A 25,577-nucleotide genomic window follows, 5' to 3' on the forward strand; every position below is an offset into this window, starting at 1 on the left:
TAATGGCATGCTAAGGCTGCTCAACCACTCACTATGACATACACTGACCACCAGGGGGCAGATGCTCCAACCAGTAGGTTAGCTTACTATGGGGGTCTGGCTGATCAGGACTGAGGGAGATGGGCCGTACACACCCTGGAGCCCTCCTGCCATCCCTCCCTAGCCTGATTGTGCACCGGTAGGGTCCCTTAGCCTGGCCTGCACCCTCTCACAATCCAGGCCCTCTCAGGGATGTCATAGAGCTGGTTTTAGCCTGATTCACAGGCCACTCCCCTTGGGAGGGTGACAGATGCAGAGCTATGGCTGCCGAGTGCTGCTGTGGCAGCACTAGCCTCTTCCGATAGGAATTGATTGGGTGCAAATCTGTGGCAGGCACAGTGGGGCCAGGATGAGTGGGAGCAGCAGGAAGGAGCTGCAGGCGGGGTTGGACTGCAGGTTTCAGCCATCCAGAGGGACCCTCCCCACTTCTCCCCTGGTGCACGAATTTGTGCACTGGGCCTCTAGTACTATTATATTTATGTTACACTACATGCTAGCTTGTATTAACTCATGTAATCCCTCTAACAAACCTATGACATAAATACATTGCTATTTCCCAGGTGAAAAAAACTGAGGCACAGAGAGATTGAGTTGCCCAAGATTACGTGTCAATAAATGCTGAAGCTGGGGTTTGACTCAGGCAGCCTGACTCCAGCGAGCAACCCTTAATCACTACACTACTTCTAACTCTCCATTATCTTTGCTAATGCCACATTGTTAAGTGTGTGCAAATATCCTTAATGGATCTCAATGACAGGTATTTATGTTGTTCCCAAATGTTTGGTATTTAAAATAATATCATAATATAGATTATATCAGCACATTTGTCCAAGCATTCTCTCGGTATCAATTTTTAAAGATGAGGCTGATGAGCTTACATTTGAAAGTTTGCCGAAAGGCTGTGTCCATTTGAAGAGCTGCCACACTATAAGGCAGTGTTCATTTCCCCATATCCTACCCTTGGCAGCACCCTGTATTATCATTCTTTCTCACATCGCCAGTCTCTTAGGTGTCTGATGATGCTGAATTTTACCTGGGCCTTGTGATCTTGAAAACAGTGATAGTTAAAGAAGTCCTCATACATTTGGTTTCTGGGAAATGGGCTTATGGTATATAACCACCCTTCCTCATATGACTTGGATAAGACTCACAGAATTCCCTCTCCCTGAAAACCCCGCTCCTGCTCATTTACCTAAAGGCTGGACAAGGCCAGATCCCCATTTGCCTCCTGAATGGTTAACTAAACTTCTGTCAGTACAGATCAATCAGGGCAAAATGCTTGCTAGCCAAACTTTGGTTAAGATTCTCCCCTTCCTCCCCAGGTGCCTGAACTTTAGTCCAGCCTCAGCCCTTCCTCAACAGCGCCCCCTCTAGACTGGCCTCAAGGCGAAACATTTTCTGATCTTGTCAAATCCATTCATTCCAAGGCCTCACACCCAATTCTTTCTAGTCTTGTTTATTCCTCTCTCTCTCTCTCTCTCTCTCTCTCTCTCTCTCTCTCTCTCTCTCTCTATATATATATATATATATATATATATATATATATATATACATATATATATATATATGTATATATATATATATATATATATATATATATATATATATATATATATATATTAGTGACCCAATGCATGAAATTTGTGCAACAGTAGGCCCTTAAGGCCTAGCTGCCACGCCCCACCCACTGGTCATTCTGCTGTCAGGCCTAATTAGCATATTAACTCTTTATTATATAGGATAATACTATTGCCTAAATCATGAAACATCTGCAAAACTTATACTCAAAGGTTTCTCCCCATTACAATAACTTCCGAATAGATTCTCCCCTTATTAAATCCAGATTTGTTTTTTTATTTGCTTGGTCCAAATAGCAACAATAAAACAGCTTGTTTTATTTTGCTTTTCTTTGTGTACTTTGGTTTGCTTTCCAAGCATAATTATTGGCTATTTTTGTTCTTTCTCATACAGTTTATAACCCACCCTTGATTTGCTCAATCCCAGCTGACTTCGGCCAATTGTTCCCAAGACATCCAGCCACCAGGACATTCCAACACTCTGGGTCTCACAGCATTTCTTCCATGAGTTTGCGTTTCTACAAAGCCTCCATCATGTACCCTGAGTGAGCCACAGCGGCGCCAGCATGCAGTTTTACACCGATTTAATCCACACAGTGGCTCTGGCTCTTGCCCCACTTTCCCCTCAATCAGTGTAACATGAAAGGATGTTTGGAGAATACACTGGACCTTATGTAGATGTAAATTCTTTGCATGGTAGTTTCTTGATGATTGAAATGCCTCTTCCTAAATTCACCAACCACTTTGTTACATATATGTACATATATAAAGTGTATATACAAAAATACTGTTGCTAGTATTATAGATATCTCCCATCCCCCCCCCTTTCTCCCTCTTCTCCCAACCCCTACCCCTGCCCCCATGTCTTCACTACCCTATTGTCTATGTCCATGACACCAACCACTCCTTAATTCTCAAGTCCAATGCACAAGTTGTGCTTCTTAATGTATTTGAACTTACTGTGATATGTAATATCATAGATCATTACCTCTTTTTGAGATGTTTTCCTTTATTCTTTAGTTTACCTTTTCCTGGTTTATTTCCTATTTCTCTGACTACTTCTTGTCAGGGTTGTTTTTCCTATGCCCTCCTTAAACATAGAAAGTTCATAACATTCCATCGTGAGAGTTAGAGAGCTCATCTCTTCCTATAGTTCCAACCTAAGGTGACCAGACGTCCCGCTTTCTTTCCAAAAATCGCGACTTTTTTGTTAACACTTAAGTGTTCTGTTAACACTTCTCCTTTGAAATGGTCCCTGACTCCACAGTAAGGCTTCCTCATCTCTGGATCCCATGGTGCTGTGTACAAATCTTCATCAGAGCACATCTTACAGTGTCCTGGGGAGGATCCAACTCCTTGTACTCCTTGAGGGAAAATATCCTAGTCCTCTTAGTTATCTCAGTGCCCAGAAAAGTACCTGACATATGAGAGGTTTTCAATGGATCCTTGCTGAATGAATTATATGGTAGGAAGTACTCAAGATTCTGAATTAAGTCATTTGGACCTGTGCTGCTCATAATCATTTGGGTGATTTTGATGAATTTTCTTTTGGTTTCAGTTTCTTTAATATGTGAAATGAGGAAGTAGAGCTAGATCATCTATTAAGGGCCTCCTCTTCAGCTTTAAAACTCTATGGTTGACACTACTGTTTTTTACAGAGGATGAAAGATATTTTATCTGATCACAAAATGTTTAATCAAAATCTAAGAATATTGAAAAAAAGGAGGAATTTCACATAGAAATCTGAATTTCCATGATATCTTAACAAAGCAGATAATTTGACTATATTAGGTCAAAATCCCTCTAAGTCCACATCAGCTATGGCTGAATCATACTACGCTTTTAGATGGAATGTGTGCTTCAGCTTGGCGGAATGCCCATCTCTCTCTATTGCTCCCTTTTTACAGGGACAGAGTATAAGCTGCAGCTTATTATCACACTTGCACTGTAGTTTTCTTCAATAAAGGTGAGAAACACAAAATACATCTTGCTCCCATTTCTTTGTTAAAAGTAAAAAATGAAAGATAAAGCAAGAGATCCTTGCTTCTTATCAGTGGATATATATATATATATATATATATATATATATATATATATATATATATATATGAATTTGCTCAGGTGGTACCAATGCAAAATATTCTGGGGTTGCTTTTTCCCCACTTAAGTGCATCTGGACTTTTGATGTCCTGGGGATCCTTTCAGAAAATAATGTCGCCCTAATGTAAGCAAAGGGCAAGCTAATTTGGTGAGGTACTTATTTCACTTGAAGAAGGTGATGCTTTTTATCTACCAATTACATTATTGTTTAATATTTGTTGCTAGAAGACTTTCTGCTTTTTTCAAACCCTGTGCAAAATATGCCCTGCCCTTCCAGGATGCTGAGAATGAACGCCTTGTATGCTATGAAGACTTGCCTACTAGATGAGCACACGGAGATGACTCCTGACTTATTCTTTCATTGTTCCTGCCGGGATTGTTGATTTGCGATTTGCGTTCGCAGTTTTTACTGGAACTGTGAAATCAGTCAAGGGTTAGGAAACAAGACCGGAATGAGCTGATGGGGCGGGTTTTCAGCAGATAGAGAAGACAGCTGCCCTCCATTTCTTTCTCCTTTTTTTTTTTTTTTTGCACGCAAGCTAAGGCGTTCACCATCTGTAAGTCAGACACCCCTTCCCCTCCCCGCCCCCCAAATACCTCCCTTGCAATTTTGCTGATATGCCCATTCCTTAGTTTGGAATCAGAAGGGGGCGGGAGAAGACGGCTGTCACTCAGCACCGCGGTCCAATGGGAGAGAGGCAACCCCCCGCCCCCTTCCTGGGCTGTATGGTGGGGCATGCGCAGTGGGTGTCCCATCGCCAACACCCAGCAGCCGAGAATCGTGGCGCGGGGCTCCGGGGCCCGCGGGAGCCTGTGGTCGAAGCGGAAGGAGGTGGAGGAGGAGGAAGCCGAGGCGGTGGAGGTAAGACGAGCATGGGAAGGGGGTCCTGGCCGGACACCCGCGGTCCGATGTCCTTGCAGATGCTGCGCCTCCTTGTGTCTCCGCGTCGTCAAGTGGCGTTCTGCGCTTTGCGGCAGGCGGGGGGGGCGGAGGGGCGGGGATCCCCGGGCCCGGGCCCCACGCCCCGCACTCCCCGCACGCCCGGCCCCCGGTGAGCGGCGCGGCCAGGGGGCCCGGGCCGGCGGCTGCAGCCTCGCCGCCTCCCCCGCGGCCCCCGGGCCCAGATCGCTCGGGCGCACCTGCGAGCTGCGCGCTCCGGGGCGGGACCGCCGGGAGCCAGCCCCCGGCGGCTCTGGAATCCGGCTTCTGCTGACCTCTTCCTCTTTTTAACCCACTGATTTAGAAAAACACATTTTAAAGTTCTCCTTCCGGATCTGGAAGGACTAAGCCTAGAGGGCTACGGTTAAAGGGACCACATACCTTGATTCAGAGGCTCATTGTGGTCGGTTTTCTATTTGGCTTGATTAAATCTAACTTCCCTTGACGTTCTCCATACATGTCATGAATTGGTTTCTGTAAAGACGTTTGAAAATACACAAAGTATCTCAAGATGCCTCCCCTCTCTAGTTTCCTGGGTGGTTACTTTATTTACATTCAGACACAAAGAAACAACATTGCTTTTCTGGTCAAATGCTATATTTTTTCTCTCTTGTTTCTTGCATTTGCCTGGCTCTCGTATGCATACGTTCAGTTTGTTTAATTTCCATCAATGTATTCTGACTAGAATTGTGTATAATTTAAAACATGTACAGAATCTGGAAAAAGGAAATGGTTTTAAAATGCTGCTCAGTGTAGTCACGTTGGAGGTGGCTAGCCTCAGGTGCATGAACTGATAACAGAGTTCACCTGTCTTGTGATGTGGGTCAGCCTCTGCTCTCCAGGCCACTTTGAGAAGTTGTCTCAAACTTGTGACTAGTTAAGAATTATGTTCTTAATTTGTGACTAGTTAAGAACTATTAAGAATTATGCTGTAGTTTTAAAGTTTCTGTAGAAGTTAATATGATACCATATTAACTGATTAAGGTCCACATCATTTTTCTTCAATATTTTACTTCTGCTCCCAATAAAAAAGTCAAACCGAAAGTTTTGTTTAGGATACCAGACTTTAGCTAAGTGCTGGAGGTTGAAAAAATATTTAAAAAAAAACATCTGCAGTAAGTATGGCTAAAGTTTGCTATGATTCCATTTCATTTGGAAGTTCAGTGTATGAAAGGGTGAAAATAGTCCTTGGCATTGTGAACTGAAATCAAATAATATAATAGTTTAACAGATGGAAGAGCTGAGCTAACGAATGTGGTTCATCTCTCCTATTTTCTTCCAGAGGTGTAGGCATAGGTATTAAACAATATACTTAGTCCGTGGTCAGCAAACTGTGGCTCTCGAGCCACATGCAGCTCTTTGGCCCCTTGAGTGTGGCTTTTCCACAAAAACCATGGCCTGGGCGAGTCTATTTTGAAGAAGTGGCATTAGAAGAAGTTTAAGTTTTAAAAAATTGGCTCTCAAAAGAAATTTCAGTCGTTGTCCTGTTGATATTTGGCTCTGTGGACTGATGAGTTTGCCGACCACTGTACTAAGTAGATCATTTTATATGATGATGAGCACTATGACGCAGTAAGTTAGAGAGATAGGTGGATTGTGGCGGGGGCGGTGACCTCTCACTTCAGATCCAGTGGTCACGGAAGGCTTCTCTAGCCTGGGAGGAAATGTTGCGAAAAAGGAGCCGGTCACATGCAGCTCATGGGAAGAAGCGCCTTTAGGTAGGAAGTGGCGCCAAGCACAGGCCTAAAGGCAGCAGGGAGCCTGGGCCCTTCAGGATCCGAAAGAAGGCACCGGAACTCGGTGTCTTAGAAATAGTGACCTTAACCCTCAGATTGGTTGTGTGTTCTTAGGAAATAGGTCCATTTATTCACTCTTTCTACAAGTATTGATTAAGCACCAATTGTATAGCCAGGCACTGAGAACAGAGCAGTCTACAAAATAGACTGCCTGCCTCTCATTGGTTGGATTATGAAAAGACCCTTACAGGTACATCGAATGTTTCGAGATGCCTCCCCTTCTTGCTTTTTAGTTTGTTACTTTCTTTAAAATCAGACGTGAAGGGAAAAACCAACAAAACATTGCCTTTTCCGTCAAATGCTATACGTTGACAAATATATTCTTAATATTTTGGGGCACGATGTGGAGGGAAATCTGATGCTGTATGCTAGTGCTCACCATTAAGAAAGTGAAACTATTTCCACTGCTTTGTCCATGTGCCTTGTCTAAGATAGAGTTCCCTTGTTACCAGTTCCACTGGCAGCTGAAAGGAAATTGGTGAGTTCCTGTAGCTGCAAAGACCGTGTAGATACTAATCAGAGTTAAGAGTATGACTTGGAGCCCAAACCGGTTTGGCTCAGTGGATGGAGCGTCGGTCTGTGGACTGAAGGGTCCCGGGTTGTTCGATTTTGGTCAAGGGCATGTACCTTGGTTGTGGGCACATCCCCTGTAGGGCGTGTGCAGGAGGCAGCTGGTCAATGTTTCTCTCTCATCAACCTTTCTAGCTCTCTATTCCTCTTCCTTCCTCTCTGTGGAAAATCAATAAAATATATATATTTTTTAAAAAGAGTATGACTTGGAGATATGGAGGGGAGACTCATGTGTACATAGGTGTGTTTGTGTATGTGGATGGAGGAGCCCCTCCCCTCACACACATGCACCCAAGAGAGTAGAAGAGAGTACATAAATAAGAAAAAAGGAACATTTCCTCATCCACTGTGTTTGTGTTGGCTGTGAGCCAGTTTTTCTAGAGCTCTAGTTGATAAGAGGGAAAGGAAAAAGAAAGATGTCATTGAGCCAGGAGAAAATTTTCTCTAACCATGTAGTAGAATATTATTTGGCTATAAAAGTAATGAAGTATTGATTCATACATCAATATGGATGGACCTTGAAAACATAACAGTCGCAAAAGAATACATATTGTATGATTCCATTCATATGAAATACGCAGAATAGGCATACCTATGAAGATATAAATGTATTAGTGATTGCCTACAGCTGGGGAGATTGGAGAGCAAGGGGGAGTGGCCCTTATGGGTATGGACTTTATCTTTAGCGTAATGAAATGTCCTAAATGTGATGTGGTGATGGTGGCACAACTTGGTGAATGTTTAAAAATACTGTTGGATTGTACACTTTATTATTTTTTTAAATTACAAATGTACTAAATAGTGCAATTTTTTAGTTTTAAAAATATACTTTTATTGATTTCAGAGAGGAAGGGAGAGGGAGAGAAAGAGAAAAACATCAATGAGAGAGAACCATTCATCGGCTGTCTCCTGCACGCCCTCTACTGGGGATCGAGCCCCAAACCTGGGCATGTGCCCTTGATTGGAATCTAACCCGGGACCTTTCAGTCTGCAGGCCTATGCTCTATCCACAGAGCCAAACCGGTTAGGGCTGAATTATACACTTTAAGTGGTAAATCATATGATATGTGAGTTATATCTCAATAAAGCGCTCTTGAAAAAAAAAAATAGATGCATAATTTTGAGATCCAATTGGCAGTTTGTAGATGGTTAGTCTCATTGAATCCCCAGATCCAGTCTCTCTGGGCCCAGAGCTTTCGGTTACTGCAGGCCCAAGTCCAAAGCTGCCTGGAACTTCATTCCTGCCGCCCTGCTGCAGTGGTTCTGCTGTCTGCACTGAGGTTTTAATCTACCCTTTTATGAAATTGGTTTTGGATCTATCTCTAGGACTTGGTGAGGTCCAGAGGACCCAGAATAGGTCAGTGCTGTGTTGATCTATGGACCAATGAAGAAGAATAGAGAGCATCAAAAAGCTCCCAGGACACATGTCAGGGTTTCAGGCATGGAACCAGTACTGTTGCACCCATCTCAACAGTTCCGCTGTTGTACTTCCTGCCAGCACTGACCCTTAGAACAGAAACATATTTCCTTGTGGCCTCTTCTCCCCTTCCAGAATTCTGCAGTGGTTTCTTATCACAACACATTCAAACTAACCGGCGTGTAGGGCCCGCCCTCTTCTGTGACACTAGTTTTGTGTGGGAGCCCAGCTGGAGTAGTTTTGGAACCAGAACCCTGGGATAGAATCCCACCTCCCCTGGTGGATGGGTTGGGTTACCTTTCCAGTGTCTTAACCTTTATAAACCACAGTTTGTTTGCTCATCGTTAAAACAAGGTGTATTTGCTATTACCTACTTTGAAGGGGAGATTTTAAAAATTGAATCAGATAGTCTTTGTGAAATGCTTCTCCTTTCACAGATGTGCAATGAATGTTAGGTCATTCCCCTCTCTTTTTTTTCAGTGCTGTCTCTCACATGTCCCAGCCATAAATCTTCTGGCTCAGAGTTGACCAGGAACCTCTCCTTTCTCTGGTGATTGACGCAGTGTGTTTGCTCTGTCCTCATATTCTGGGTCTACCCGCTCCAGGTTTTAGTGCTTTGCCTTTGTTGTTTTCCATACCCAGATATCTAAGTCTTATGCTTCTGTTTCATGAATTCTTACTAGATAGGGGCAATAGTGATATTTCCTTTCCATAGTCCCTGTCAGTATTGACCTTTTCTTCACTGATTTGTATTGCTTTTGTTGTTTTACATGACTAACTTTATCCTTTTCACCTAAAAGACCAACTTGACTTGAACAAATACTTACTTTACCTTTGTTGTATTTGCTTGCAGCTCAAGTGCTTCTTTAAAATTTTCTTAAAAATTGATTTATAGAGAGGAAGGGAGAAGAAAAGAGAGAAACATCAATGAGAGAGAGACATGCCCCTTACTGGGGCTCAAGCCTGCAACCTGGGCATGTGCCCTGACTGGGAAGCAAACCATGACCTCCCAGTTCATTGGCTGACACTCAACCACAGAGCCAAGCCCAAGTGCTTCTTTTAAAGCTGGGCCTCTAGTAAACTCGTGGTAGATGGTTGGCTTACAAATTGACCGCCTACAACTCTGCAGTATTCAGTACACACTCAGTGAAAAGATGGTGTAGGAGTAGTTGAAATTCTTTGTTGTTCACAGTCCTGTACATAGGACATGTTTCTTTTCAAACTCCCAATGGTGTGGTGTGGCTAGAAGAAGAAAAGAATTTCTCTTCTTACCTCCTTATCATAGCAGTGGCCCAGCTTAACTTCCTGTCCTAATGCCGGCCCTGGACGAGGAGAGCTGTTCTTGCTCTATCAGGAAGATGTTTGTATAGTAAGCATTTTACAGGGCATTGCTTTCTTCCTCGCTTGCTGGCTTTGCTCTTTCAAACTTGACCTTCTTCCTTTTTGATCTCTAAAATTAGAGACCATTAATCATATGTTCCTGAGCTGTATGTTACATTAGAGTAATGAAATTCCTGGGGGTAGCCTGAAGTCTGTATTCTGTTTAATAAATATTTAAATATCTGTTCTGTGCCCGGGATTGTTTTAACTGGTGGAGAAAGATAAATAAATAGCATGTGGGCCCTGCCTTAAAGTTGCTCACAGTTTAAAGACAAATATAAACAAATAAAATTATACACAGAAAAAAGGACTTTATAATTCTTCCGTAGAGAAATCAGAGAAGTTCAAAGGGAATGTACAGTTTGAACCTTATTTTGTTTAACATATTTAAGTCGACAGTGTCTTATAAAGTTTAGTTTTGTTAATAGACATAGGGGAGAGATTTCAACCCTCTTAGGTTAATCAAGTTTATATTTGCAACCTCCCAAATTGTTTGGAAACTATAAGTCAATAACTTTCAAAATACAACCATGCAACTTTTTTTGTTGTTGTTATTTAGGTGACTGCTTAGGAAACTGTACAGTTCACCAACATCTGATGAAATTACTGACTAAGCAAATCAACCATGGCTTACACGTCAGGAACCAGTGGTGACCCCACTCAGCTGGCCCAGCGTATCTCTTCCAACATCCAGAAGATCACACAATGTTGTAAGTCAAGTTTTAAATTGACTTCACTGTTTTCAGTTCTTAGCTGAACTTGGTGGAGATTAAGAAAAGGACTACTACTAGTGCTTGAGAGATGGAGGAATTCCTTTAAGAACAGATTTTAGGAGGCTAGAATTCTTTAGAAGGAACATAAGAAATAATTATAGCCCTAGCCAGTTTGGCTCATGTTGACCTGCAGACTGAGTCAGGGTTCATGTCTGGGTTGCTGGCTGGATCCCCAGTAGGGAGCTTGCAGGAGGCAGCCAATCACTGGTTCTCTCTCATCATTGATGTTTCTATATATATCTCTTTCTTTCCCTTCCTCTCCGAAATCAATAGAAATATATTTTAAAAAGAAATAATTATATATAGAAGAGATAACACTAAACTGCATTTTTCTTTAGAGCTTTAGGCACATAATATAATTTTATAATGAATAAAGATATAAAAAAGTACATATTTATGTTTGCTTTATAACTCTCTGATTCTAGGTGAGATTAATGAGACTTGACTAAGTCTCATAGGTTTGAAAAGAGGCAACACTATCAAGTTTTTTTAAAATTTTTATTTTTTATTATTATTCATTTCAGAGAGGAAGGAAGAAGGAAAGGGAGAGATAAAAACATCAATGATGAGAATCATTGATGGCTGCCTCTGGCATGCCCCCCACTGGGGATCGAACCAACAACACTGCTATCTGCCCTTGATTAGAATCCAATCTGGAACCTTTCAGTCTGCAGGCCAATGCTCTATGCAGTGAGCCAAACAGGCTAGGGCTCACGTTTTTAAGGAACGTATGTTTATTAAGAAAATCTGACTGGATATGGTTGAGGTTAATTTTGTAAAGGGTAACTATGTGGTATGTTATCCAGGAGCAGGGAAGAACTAAGGAAGGAACATTATTATCTATTTAGGCAGATAAAGAAGATAATTATCTTGATTCTCCAGATTCCTTTGCTGTATCTGTCAAAGACAGAATATTAGTAGTCTGATTCAATGTGGTATGTTATTAGAAATTATTGCACATCAGAATATACATAAGACAAAAAAAAATCACTATAGCAGATTTAAGCCTATAGAACTTTCGTTTTGTTTTACTCTTTGTTTCTGAATCACAGCTAATCACATACCGGGATGATTCTAGTCATCTTGTGGTCACTGTTTTGACATTCTGGGCATTATCTGTGCAACACTTTTAGAGTATTATTTTATTTTTCTTCATTCTACTTCTTTCAGGCTACTCTTTTTACCAGAACGTTGATACACTGAAATGAGGACTGTTTTCAGATGACCAAACTGTGTATCTATCTAATCATTAACTTCCCGACAATTATTACTCTACGTGAGATATCAGTGTGTTTTGGGACAAAGGGAGTAAATTAGATTACAGATGGTCCTCAAAGAGTGCCACTGTGCACAGCTGGGTAGAATAAATGTTTATTCTGCTTTGGAGTAATACTTGTTTTCTTTGGTGATTATTAGAGGAAAAGGGAGTGATTGCTATAGTGTAGAGGTGTCATGTCTGTCAGGGACCATAGGAATGGTCCATCAGGGATTGTTCCAGTTTGTGCCAGCACACCAGCATTGTCTCCACCTCATTCTTCCAGCTTCTTGTCTATTCTGATGATGCTCCAAAGAGCTTCTCCTTTCTGTGGCTTCCTTGTTGCTGATTAGAAATCACTCTGGTAGCCTCAGCCTACCTGTGTGAAAATTAAGAGAACTTGTTTTAATTTACATGTGTGGAAAATCCAGACCTTTGTGTAAGAAAGGAGTCCACGATGCCTTTCTCCAAAGAATAGGGAAGGTGTCCTCAAGCTAAATGATGCCAGGACTTCTGGGAAGAAGGAGAAATAACTGTAGAGTATTGAGATTTTAAAGGCAGTGGTGTGAAAGATGCATCAGGTGGAGATAGCGTGTGAGCTTGAAATGAAAGGGGGTAAGGGTTAGCTTAAATCAGGTCATGCTCCTGAGGAAGAGATCAGTTGATGCAGGCAAATGAGAAGTGGTAAATTGGACCAGCGTTGCATATGCATGGCACAGTTGATAGCTGAGTATGCCACTGCATTGCCATTAGGACAGTTTGGAAGTGGTGATTAGACCCACTACTGTTTCTTGTGCAGACCTATTATATGGGGAGTATTTTACCATTAGAAAGTACAACCACTATCTTTAGATATTTGAAGCATAATCTTATGTCTTATGTAAACATAAGAAGCTGCCTTAGCTTAGATGGGGAAGAGGCTGGTAGTGAGGAGACACTGGGAAAGATCATTTAAATGGAAGCCACTGCTGGTACTAAATAAAAAGCAGGCAAGAGATTAGTATGTGCAGAAAATGCGAAATAAAACTCCAGTGTGGCTGAAACACAACACTTGAGGCAAGAGTGACCGGAAATGAAATTGGAGAGGTTGAGCAGGTCACCTAGAGCCTTGGAGGCTATCTGAGGAGATTAGATTTCATTCTGAGAGTCAGGGAAGAGGCACAATCAGATCTGCACTTTGAAAAGATTGCTTTGGCTTCTCTTAGAAAATAGAGGAGGGACACATTGGCCATCACAGGTGTCCGATGAGAGAGATGTGGCTTACATCGGGGTGATAGCAGTGGGTACAGAGAGAAATGACGGATGTTCTCTGGAGGCAGAGCCAGTGGGACTTGCTGATGAATGCACATGGACTGAAAGAGAAAGAGGAATCCAGGAAAACTCGTGGCTTTTGCATTGAGCAACCAAGAGAATGGTGAGCATGTACTGAGATGGGAAGGACTACAGTTCAGAAGTGGGAAGAGTTTTGTTTTGGTCAAGTAACTTTTGAGATGTCTTTTAAACATCTAAGTGAAGCATCTGTTTTAAATACACTGAGTGGCCAGATTATTATGATATCTGAACACATAATAATCTGCCCACTCAGTGTGTGTGTGTGTGTGTGTGTGTGTGTGTATGTATTAGAGGCCCAGTGCATGAATTTGTGCATGAGTGGGGTGCGGCCAGCCTGGGTAGAGGGAGGGAACATGGGCGGTTTGGCCTGCCTGCCTGCTGGTCGAACTCCTGGTCAAGGGGACAAGTTGCATATTAGCCTTTTATTATATAGGATATACACTGAGTGGCCAGATTATTATATGTTCAGAGATCATAATAATCTGGCCCCTCAGTATATATGAATTAGGACATCAGAGTGTCATCAGAATATAAAACCATAGTTCTAAAATAATTGCAAAGGAGTGAGTAGAGTTAAGAGAAGAGGACTGGGGCATTTAAAAAAAAAATAGAGGTCAAGAAGGCAGGGAGAAAGCAGCATAAAGAATCAGGAGTGATCAGAGAGATCACCAGAAAATTAGCATTTGGTGGATTTCTAGAAATTTAAAAAAAAGTGTTTCAAGACTGAGTGAGGCATCATCTGTATCTAATGCTGCTGAGAGACTAAGATAAAAGCAGAGAATTAGAACTTGCAAACTGATGACTTTGGAAAGAGTGTTCTAATATCCATATTCCAAGTGTAGATGGAGAAAAGGGGGAAGAAGGACCAAGACTTTTCAGAATCCTGCTCACCTCTGCTTATATACTGACCAGAAATGAGATATAGTCACATGACCATGCCTAGCTGCCAGGAAAGCTAGATTGCAATGTGCTCACTAAAACTGGGTATTGCTTCATTTGAGAGAGAAGGGAAAATCAGTATTTAGGCAGATTCTATCATGGAAGTAGAAAGAGGATCAAAGAAAGGTTGCATTTGTTCAGTCCAAAAGGGAGATTCTAGGGAGAGTATAATTGTAAAAGAACTGTCTTTGAAGGCTAGTGGGGAAGGGGAATGGATCGTTAGTGTCTGGCTCATCCACTGCACTGAGTTGTGTGGTATAAACAGTAAACGTGGTGGGTGAAGATGAGGAGTTCCTGTCTGAATAAGCTGTTTTTAAACAAAATAGGAGGCAAAGGCATTGGATAGAGAATGGGAAGGAAGGCTGGTGGAAGTCCATGGAAAGAAGAGAAAGTGATTACTTGTAGTTTTGACAACTGGGAGAATCGGCATACCTTGGAACAGAGAAGGATTAATGGCAGGTTGAGTACCGTATTCATTTGAGATTTGGAGTCATGAATTTAGTGAAACCCGTCATCACTGCATTTTTTCCGATTCTGAGGTTCATTGTCTAAATGAAGGGAAGTTTAGATTTAGATAGAGTTAGTTGTTAAATGTTTAACCTATTATCCGGTATGTGCCACTGAGCAGGGCTGTGAAGAAATCACATGGAAGTGAAAGGCAGAAGTGTGAAATTTCAGTTCACTTTTCCCCATCTGGTAATGCTAACAATACTGGATGAGATTGAGTAAAATGGTACTTTTGCACCGCATTTGGATGCTCTTTTCACAGTACATTTGCATCTTGTGAATTTGTGTCTGCATGAATTATCTAGTTTTACAAAAGAAACCTAAGGAGAACATGCTGTAAGGTGACACCCTTATAGTTAGAATATGTGATCTTCCAAGTAAAGCTGTAGTCTTCCTGAGCAGTGGGAAAGCTCATTTTTAAATTACCTTTGCTATAATTGGGTTGTATGGTTTAGTTTATACCAAAAAAAAAAAAAAAAAAAAAAAAAAGAAAGAAAGAAAGAAAGAAAATAGTAATCAAAAAGATTTTTCATTCTTGGAGGAACCCAAGGATAACATTTAGTAAGATGGGAGTTTAGTGGTGGTGGTAGTGGGGGGGGGAGGGGTGTTGCTTATTTTTTTGTTGTTGTTATTTGTTTCTAGTATTTTATTCTGGCAGTTCTGATTTGCAAAGAATAGGATAGATGAAACAAAATGTATTTAAACATTTTTTCCTTAAACGACTTTTTATTAAAAGTAATGTGTAGTCTTATCAATTTGATTTACCAGTGAAATATTTAAACCATGTTGCAGTAATATAATTTATATCAAATAAAAAATATTATGAGTACTTAAATATAAAATATATTCAGATAAAAATAGATTATATTAATGTAACTTCTTAAGAACTTTATTGGCAATTTCTCTGTGGAGCATTTAAAATGATTAAGAAGACATTTCCATCCTGTGAGAGAAAGTGTTCTGTTGGCTGTCCCAGACTCAGCAAGTATTTGTACTCCCGTGCTCATCCTTTGCCCACCGCAGAGACCGTGTTCTCTGTGGCTGGCCCCGACCCGGCGTCTAGTCTTTCTCAGTGCGTCAGCAGCACTTCCTCGTAGACTGGAGTTGGTATGTAAATTAAACTGTTACCCCAGGTCTAGAAAATCATCATGAATCAAAGAGGTGGCTAAATTTAGTTCTCAAGCTTTGGCATGAGATGTTCAAAAGGAACATTTTTACTAGGAGTATCGGAAACAAACTCCTACTAGTGACCTATAGCCCCAAAAAATAAGCGAGCCTTTGGGTTAAAATGGCTGGGTCTGCTGTGTAAGGTAAACCCAAGTAAGGTATTTTCATAGAAGCCATTTATCTTTGCACAGACAACAAACAATACAGAAAAATTTATTCAGAACACTCAGAAAGAACTCATGTTTTTTTTAAAAAGAAACAGAATAAATGTATTGAAATCTATCATGTAATTATTGTTTTAACTTAAAAAATAGATGTCAAATATATATATATATATATATATATATATATATATATATATATATATTAATATATTATTAGTGTATAGCTCAATGAATTACCTGTTATAACGCCAAACATGTGAATAAATAGAACATTACTAGTCCCTAAAGCTCTTCACACTTATACCCTCTCTGAAGATAACTAGTGTCCTGACTTCTAACATGATTAATTTTCTTAGTTTATAAGCTTTATTTAATCGACTCAAGTAATATGTTTTGTGTTCGACTTCTTTCTCCCATTATGTTTTTGGAATTCATCCATGTGGTTGCATATAATGTAGATCTTTTGTTTTTAATACTCCATATATTCTATATTCACACATACCACAATCACTTCTTTTTGTTGTTGATGGACATTTGGAGTGTTTCTGGTTTATGTTTCTTTGTTGTTGTGAACATTCTTTTGTTTCATGTATGTAGAAATTGGGTTGCTGGATATGTGAATATTCAGCTACAGTACATACAGCTAAACAGTTACTTAAAGTAGTTGTACCAGGCTATACTCCCACCAACAAGTGATCAGAGTTTGTATTGCTCCAAATCCTTGCCAAATTTGGCATCTATCGTCTTTTACATTTTAACTATATTTGTATCTCATTGTGATTTATATTGCAATTTCCTCTTTAGAATCAGACTTGTTCGAATATTACTTAGTTAGGAGAATCAATGAGACCATAGGAAAAGTTTTAATTAGACTAGCTATATGTGTGTGCATGCACATTTCCTGAAATCAGATCCAAATAGCAGTGTGACTTGAGTGAGCTATTCCACTTTCTAGGACATGATATATAAAAATTTTATAATATATCTGTATTGATTTCAGAGAGGAAAAGAGAGCGAGCGATAGAAACATCAATGATGATGCCCCCTACTGGGGATTGAGCCTGCAACTCAAGCATGTGCCCTTGACTAGAATCGAACCCGGGACCATTCAATCTGCAGGCTGACACTATCCACTGAGCCAAACTGGCTAGGGCATGATATTCTTATATATATATATATATATATATATATATATATATATATATATATATATATATATATATATATTCCCCCCCCCCCCTCTGGGCTGGGTTATGGTTTTCCACCTTTAACAGGCTATATTTTTAACCAAGGTTTTAAAGAATCCTGAAAACTCTTATAACATATGCAGGATTATTCTCTTCATTATTAAGAGACCAATTGCCATATCTGGTCCCATAATAAATACTTTTAAAATCTCATAATTGATACAGTCATTCATAAGACCAGTTAGACTTAGGTATTATTTCTAAGTATGAAGAGATGGGACTATTGTAGTCACAGGGATTTTGGTGTTAATCATACCAGAATTAGCCAAGTTATGAATTGGAGGAAATTAACACATAGAAATGATTAACAGCTGAACATGGAACATAGTCCTTGAGATAAAAGTTTTCCCTATGCACCATGTTGTAGTAAGTCTTCCCATCAGTGCTAATGAGAATCTGGCATTTGAGTTGTTATTTTTGTTTTTTAAAAGTAATCTGAAAGAGGAAGATACAGGGTGGCTAACAACTTTTGGAAAATGAACAGAGTTGATCCATTGATAATAAAGTATACTCATCTGAATTTATGTACTGAGTGTGTTCTGCTAAAATATGCAGGACTTATCACATTGTGTGTGTGTGTGTGTGTGTGTGTGTGTATCTGTGTATGTGTGTGTGTGAGTGTGTGTGTGTGTGTGTGTGTGTATGTGTGTTTTCCAGAAGATTTGGGAAGGCAGAACTTTCTGGAGAGGAATAAAATATTTGAACTTAAGCCCATGTTATAAAGGTTAAGAGAAGGTGACTGAAAAATATTTATGTTGAGTCTGTATTGTTTTACTTTTTTAATGCTTAGCTCCTATAGATTATAGTTGTTAGTCCAACACAGATATGTTTAGAGTTGAAAAAAATATTTGTTCTGTAATTAACTTCTCATTCTGTATGCATAGTTAACTTATTTGTTAATTAGAGCCAGTGCTTGGATCTTGTCCCTATTAGGTCTTTAGGACTATGAGATGAAATACAAAGTCTATACACAAAGGTGAGCCCTTTTGTTACTACGAGAATGAAGACAATTTTTTTTTCATTAGAGTCTGGTGAAGGAGACACTTGTTTTTGCATCTTAACACATGATTGCACAAAAGGGAAGCTAATGTCAACTTTTCTATTTTAGTGCCAGGGCAAGCTTTTCTTGAAAAAAACAGTCACAGGCCTGAGCAGTTTATGAAACTTACTGGAGCTGTGTGTATTTTCCAGGAATTGGGGATTTTTTTTCCTGCTAGTGAGCATTTTTGGATAGGAAGGCAATTGATAGAGGAAAGGGAGTTGAAAACTGTTCTCCCACTCTTCTCCCTCCTCCTCTCCCTGTCCCTCCTAAAATGCTATTTGATTGGTAGAAAGATAGATAGATCTATCTACTTTTTTTTTTCCTCTCTTTTTTTTTCTTTTTATTTTTTTTCACAGAGAGGAAGGGAGAGATAGAGTTAGAAACATTGATGCGAGAGAGTCATTGATCAGCTGCCTCTTGCACGCCCCCTACTGGGGATGTGCCCGCAACCAAGGTGCATGCCCTTGCCTGGAATTGAACCTGGGACCTTTCAGTCCGCAGACCGACGCTCTACCACTGAGCCAAACCGGTTTCGGCAAGATCGATCTACTTTTAACATCACACATTTGAAAATGTTTATTGGGTTTCTTTTTTCCCCTTGAGGAGAAAAACTTTAATAGCTTTGATTTCATTGTCATTTTCTTCATGCCTAAGCTGTTGACATGAAACAGAGATAGGTGTGGAAATTGTCTTATTCAAGGGAATTTTAACAAAGAGCAACAACTTCTTTTCTCTAGTGACTTTTCTCCTACATGGCCAAATGTGAGTGCTGTCTATGATCAAATCAGAGCGAACCCTTTTTTGTTTTATGAATTTCAACTTTAAGGTATGACTCCTGGCCATGGCCATTGTGGTTGAGTGTCCTCCCATGCACCAAGATGTTGGTTCAGTTCCCAGTCAGGGCACATGCCCCGATTGCAGGCTCGATTCCCAGTAGCTGACATGCAGGGGGCAGCTCCAATTACTCTTTTTCTCATGAATCTGCTTTATTTTTATTATGTCTTTTATTAGTAAATTCAACACTACAGTTATACCTTACTAAAATGTCAGCTCCCTGAGATAAAATGTCTTTTCACAGCTCTGTCTGTGCTCTAGGAGCAGTGCCTGGCTTGCATCAGCCCTCCATAAAATTGCAATGCATGCTCTAAATTAGGTTACCCAGTGTATTTAAAGTACATTTATATATTTTCAAAAAGCAGTAGCCATTGGATAAATTTTTATTTTCCTTTTGTTTGGCCTTATGGCAGCGATCTCCTCTCATTTGGTAATAAGATGCTGGCTTGTGAAAATTTTTTTTCCATCTTTTAGTCTTTTTTTTTTTTTATAATATATTTTGTTGATTTTTTACAGAGAGGAAGGGAGAGAGACAGAGAGCTAGAAACGTCGATGAGAGAGAAACATCGACCAGCTGCCTCCTGCACACCCCCCACCGGGGATGTGCCCACAACCAATGCACATGCCCTTGACCGGAATCGAACCTGGGACCTTTCAGTCCGCAGACCGATGCTCTACCACTGAACCAAACCGGTTTCGGCCATCTTTTAGTCTTTATATATTTTTTCTAAGTGATAGCATTTGTTGTTATCTGGTCCATAATCTCTTTTATGGCAGGGAGTCATGCATAACTGTTTTCCTCAAGAGCTTTGCATGCAGAGGCTGTTAGGGTTTGTTGGTTGACAAAGGCTAGGACAGAATATTTTAGAAAGGAGAATGCTGTGGTGCCACTATGTGACCCTGGAAGGATCACACACAAACTTCGACCATGTTTCTATTGGAAGCAGAAACCCATTTACAGTGTTTTAGCAACATCTGAGTAGCGCTATTTTGGTAAATAGCCTGATCAGAAATTAGGACTGAGGTAGTGATTCGGGAATCGCTGTTGCTGCCATGTAAATGGGAGGTGAACTTCATGACGTGGCCTGCCTTTGGCTGCTTTTGGAGCTGAAGGAGACTTATTGGGCCAAGGGTTGGGGGGGGGGGGGGGGGCAGGAAGGTTGGAGAACTAGAATGAGGCTTCACCTTACCCCCAACCTTTATTGCGACCCTTTTATTTTTTTTAAGGATTGTTTTCAATTTTAAAACTACAAAATAGATTTTATACATCCTGCCATAAACAAAAACAACCAATAAGCCAGGACTCCACATAAGCAAACTGAGAACAGCTATTTTCAGAATTCGTTTTATAAAATGTTTTACAATCGTAAGTCGTCCTGTTTTTAAAATAAAACGGTTGAAAACTCAGAGGTCTTCAGGTGGCACATACCAGACAGCTGTGAGGAGGGAACAGAATGTGTAGGTACGGCTCTCACATTGTGGAAAACCTGATTTTGCTGAGAGCAAAGGTCTATTCCGTGACTCCTAAGTTTATACAGGTTGGCTTGTTTTTCTTCTCAAGAAAAAAAAAATAAATTAAATAAATAAATAAATAAATAAATAAAGGACCGTAGGAAGGAGGCACCAATGACAACACAGCTTTCCCAGGACCTTGTCACACAGCAGTGTCTCTTCTAAACATGAGACAACGAGGGGATCCTGGCGCAGAGTTTCTTTTCAGACGCAGGTTAGCAGCCGCTTGGCCGAGTCCTGGCCCGTGCTCACTGCTCACACGGGTCACCTTCTCAAGAGGCCACTCCCTGCCCGGGTCTTGGTGACCTCTGATTCCAGACCCTCTCAGAGCAGGTGAACTGAGCAGGTGTGTGAGATCAAACATCAGGACTGACAATCTCTGCTGAGATAGAACTTGCCAAGTCTCAGAAACCCAAACTATTGTTCCCATGCAGTCAAATGACTTGTTTTTGTACTTTATTTTTAAGAGCATGCCTTCAGATTTAACTCTTTGTTAACCTACAGTAAGTTTAAAATGCCCTCAATTTCTACATTGTCAATAACCGCTCTGCCTTTCTACCTTTGAAGTAACTGGGAAGGACCCAGTGAGGAATTTGAAATGGAATGTGTTCTAAATGTGAGCTTCCTTCATGGGGCAGCATCTGCCTTCACATACTAGGCAGGCGGCACAGCAAACCCCTGGGCTTGGCCAACCCTGGAGGCCTCCGTCACTGGAGATTCATCCTTTGGAAGGTCTGCATCGCCCTCGCCACCCCTTCTTGTCTCCACAATTTGCGTCAGTTCTTTTACCCACAAAGAAGATAAGCTCCCTGATCGGGTCACAAGATGGAACATGAGATAGAGATCCTGTTTGGAAAAAAGCCTCTAATTCTTTCAGGTTCTCTAGGGAGTTTTCTCCACTTGTGTTGTGCCTTTTAGAATTATAATGCACCTTTCTTGGTTTTTCTTGGAATATGAAATAGACCAAGTTGACTTAATTTTTTTTCTTAAGGACCTTTTTGTATTGATCTGTTTTTCAGCTACTGATACAAGTATTTACTGTGATACATTTTTCCATGCGCCTTATACCTTGTAACAAACCTAATCTAATGATTCTCTAATTGTAGTTAACATGACCAGTTTTAATATCTATCTATATATCTATATCTATATCTATATCTATTTCTATATCTGGAATCTACATATATAACAGGTTAATATGCTAAGTGCCCATCTAGGTAATGACATCAAGTAGCAATGCCCAGCTTCCTCTTCCTAGCGACTAGCCTTCTTGGAGTTTCTTCAGCCCAGCAACACGACTTGCTTTATAATGAGGTAGAAACATTTTACACTGAAACCAAATGTCTGTTAAGCATTTTCCTGTGCCTCATCTCATTTGATTTTCACATAAGTCCTGGAGTAGGTAGATAGGAGACTTGGTGAAATCCTATTTTCTTTTCATTAGCCGGAAAACAGAGATTTAGAAAGTTTAGAAACTTGACCCAACTGAAAAGAAGTAAGAAATGGTGGACCTTGAAAATGACTTCAGATTTTGTCATTGCTCAGAATATAGTCAAACTGCTGCGGTTAAATATTTTACCCTTTGTTCTCCCTGCATGACCTACAATAATAATTTGCTTCGTGTTGATATTTTCTGCTGTGCCGCTAACAACTACCTGAAAGAGAAGTTGGGGTGCTTCACTGGGCTGGAAAAAGTTTAGCTAAATCAGAAAGCAGGTCTAATTAAGCAAGTCTACTCTATATCTATTATATAAAAGGCTAAGTTGACTCGCGCATGTGTGATATACATAAAACTCTCACTGATGCCAATTGCATGCATGTGTTTTGACAACCTGTCATTGTCAATCATGAATTTGATGGTTGACACACTATTATGGAGAAAGGGCAAATAGTGATATTAAAATATTTATTCTAATTAATTTCTTTTCAATGTGGACAAATTCATGCACTGGGCCACAAATCTCTTATAATACTGCAAACCACTGTTTAAAACAGGTAGAGAGTTTGATAGGTGAGAAAAGAGTTGAGTGTAAAACAGTTTTTTTTTTTCTTTTAATATTTACTTTTTTTTTCTAGTTCAATCACATCACTTGTATGTCACTGCTAGATACTTGTCAGTGGACTCCTGCCTCCTACATATGGGGTATAACTATCTTGTGTCAATTGATATCTATCATTACCTCTACAATTGTTATAACAGGGAGTAAAGTTTTGGTATCCTCCTGACACATGGCTCACATTAGTTAATTATGTTAGTAAGAATATTCTCATTGTTCATTTATGACCTCAGGAGAGAAACAAACCAGTTTATACTGTAGCTCTCATTTATTGAGCTCTTACTATAGCTAATAAAGGTGCTTCATACATCGTTCTCATTTGAGGTTCATGATACCTGAGAGGAGCTGGTTTTCTCACCATTTGACTCTCGAAGCAATTATCTCTTGGAGAGATTAAGTAAACTGGCCAAGGTCAGCATCCAGGATGAAGAGTTCAGATTTCCAAATCAGGCTATGTGACCCCAAGGTTGCTTCCTAGTCGGCAGTAAACTCGACTTCTTCTTCAGTGTGCTGTGGGTGAGACGGAGTCAGATCTCAAAGTCACTTGCCCCACTGATACACATGTTTACTTGTGATACATTGCTAGTCATGTTTCCTATGATTGGATGTTACAACTTGAGTTGTTTTGGGTTGAGCAATGGGAATGTTTTGTGCTAAGAGAGAGAAGATAGCTTTATTCTATTCCGTTATTTGAAGGCGTTCTCTGTGCCTGTTAGGGTTGGCCAGGGTGCTCCTTAGCCTGACACTCCCGCTGGTCCAACCGTGTCCTCCCTGTTCCCCGGGGAACTGACAGGTCACACTACATAGCCTTAAACACCAACTGCTGCCTCAGGTTTATGACACAAAAATTAGACTTTCCTATGAAGCATTTTTTTTAAGTATTCCACTAGATGGCAGCAGACTCTCGTGGAACAGAATGGCTCTTCAGTCCTCTGAAGCTCTGCAGATTCCGAGCTGGGGACTGTTTTTGTTTTGAGGAAATAGCAATGCACATTTTCTTGGATGTTTGAATGTATAGAAAATAGTGTCCTCTTGATTTTTATGAAAAAATGTAACATATTCCCTAAGGTCTCCTCTCTAGAAGTGAACAATGTAAAAATAATTTGTTCATTGTACCCTTGCAGAGGTACATCTTAATCTGATCTGACCTCCATGGACTATGTAAATTTTTCCCCCCAAGAAACTTTAAGGTTATGTAAAGAATATGTTCCTTATGTTTCATGAGTTTTCTTTAAAGTTGGACATATGCCAGTTAAAATTGAATATGACTATCCCATAAATTCACAATACACACACTAGATAATGAAATGAAACCCATTAGACTGCTGTGGAGAAACCAGGAGTGGTTATCCGTTTATCCACATCACCATCCAGTTTGTCATCCCTCTAGAAACTTCTTTCACTGTAATTGCTGCTCTATAGCTGGAAACAGGTGCAGTTTGTATTAGTACTTTTTCCCTGAGTAGCCATTCCATGTTTCTCTGCCTTCATTCAACACTTTGACTGGTTAGAGTGATCCAGACTTTCAAACCAGGGTCCCTGTTGCTCCGGCTCACATGTTGTGTGATACTAACTGTTATGGTTAAAGATGGCAGTGTTAACTAGTTCCCTCCAGCTGCTCCCTAAGAGTTGTAAGTCCCTTCTCCTCTCATGTTGGTATGAGTTGGTATACCCTTACCTCCCATTAGCAACGACCTCAGTCAATGACATACTATCCTCACACCAAATAGACAGATGCATTCTTCTACTCGGGTGAAGACATGGTTGTATTTCTGACTTGGATATTGTCTCTGTCACCGCCAGCGATGGAAGAAAATTTGCCGTGGGGTAATTCAGTACACATGTGAAATGTGTGTCTTCAACTTCCACCCCATAGTTCCAAAATCTAAGTTTTCTTTCTGGCTGTGGGTGAAACAGCACCCTGGAGTGGTTATCCTTTGAGAGTATTTCGAAAATACTGTCTCCCAGGCGACACCATCGTTGAGCCTTCGTTAGGCCATTAAACATTCTAGCCCAGCAGGTTCCAGATAAAGGAGTACCGGCAGGCAATGAATCCCTGTGTCCTATTCTCTCTCTCTCTCTCTCTCTCTCTCTCTCTCTCTTTCTCTCTCTCTCTCTCTCTCTCTCTCATCTTGCTCAGAAGCACTGGTGTGTGGAATACCATGATTGTGACCTGTACATGGACTGGGAAGCTGGTTGAATCTTGGGGTGATCTACAGTGCTACTGCTTCAGTCATATAAAACTCTGCCTCCACTAAGGTGGAAGGGGTACAATCATCTTGCCACAGGGTGGCTGCCTGATACCTCCAAGAATGGTGTCATATCACATATTCACATTGGCTTGCTGTTGCCTCCAAGTGGTATGTAACATTGCCAGTAATCATGTCTGTGTGAGGAAGGGGAAGTCCATGTTGATGAGCCTACCTGTGGCTTTTATCCCTCCATTCCTAGTTTATTTTCCCATTGAACAAATGCTATAGGAAGTGGGGTGAGGGACAAGCTGACTGGCATACATAGAACAAAATGAAGTAAGAGATATGCCAATGAGACTACGCAACACCTAATGCACATGGGCAGCTCACGTCGCTTGGTTACCTCGTATACCAATGTTTACTTTTAATCCAGGGCTCAGTAGCAAGATCAAAGCTCTTCCTCAGAAGGATAAATGGGTTTGCCAAAGAGAGCATGATTCAGCCTCAAGATTCTAAGGGACTCCTATGGATTTTTTTTTTTTTAATTGGGACTTGGGACTGGTTTTATACAGCATCCCGGTAATAAACAGGCATTTCAGCTACCATCGGATCAATGGGGTCATTAACGCCAAGTTGTGGAGCTACTTGTGCTAGCACTTGAACTAGCTGGATTGCAGTTTCTTCGGGGGAGTTGAAGCCAGAGCTGGCCACCTTTTGGGGCATTCAGTAAAATGGCT

The 25,577-nt window shown here is 40.6% G+C and overlaps 1 protein-coding gene across 2 annotated transcripts in view; it reads left to right on the top strand.

Annotated features, from left to right (window-relative positions):
• The first annotated feature begins 4,429 nt into the window (after positions 1-4,429).
• STX7 (syntaxin 7) overlaps positions 4,430-25,577 on the top strand; it is a 36,416-nt gene continuing 15,268 nt past the window's right edge. Inside the window, exons 1-2 of one of the 2 annotated variants that reach the window (XM_084889565.1) lie at positions 4,430-4,578; positions 10,379-10,529. In XM_084889565.1, the coding sequence (XP_084745691.1) occupies positions 10,445-10,529 (85 nt within the window). In that variant the 5' untranslated portion in view covers positions 4,430-4,578; positions 10,379-10,444. The remainder of the gene's footprint in view (positions 4,579-10,378; positions 10,530-25,577) is intronic. The other variant, XM_084889566.1, reaches the window with a different exon arrangement.

This window comes from Pipistrellus hanaki (assembly GCF_964339955.1).
Source record: "Pipistrellus hanaki genome assembly, chromosome: 7".
NCBI lineage: Eukaryota > Metazoa > Chordata > Mammalia > Chiroptera > Vespertilionidae > Pipistrellus > Pipistrellus hanaki.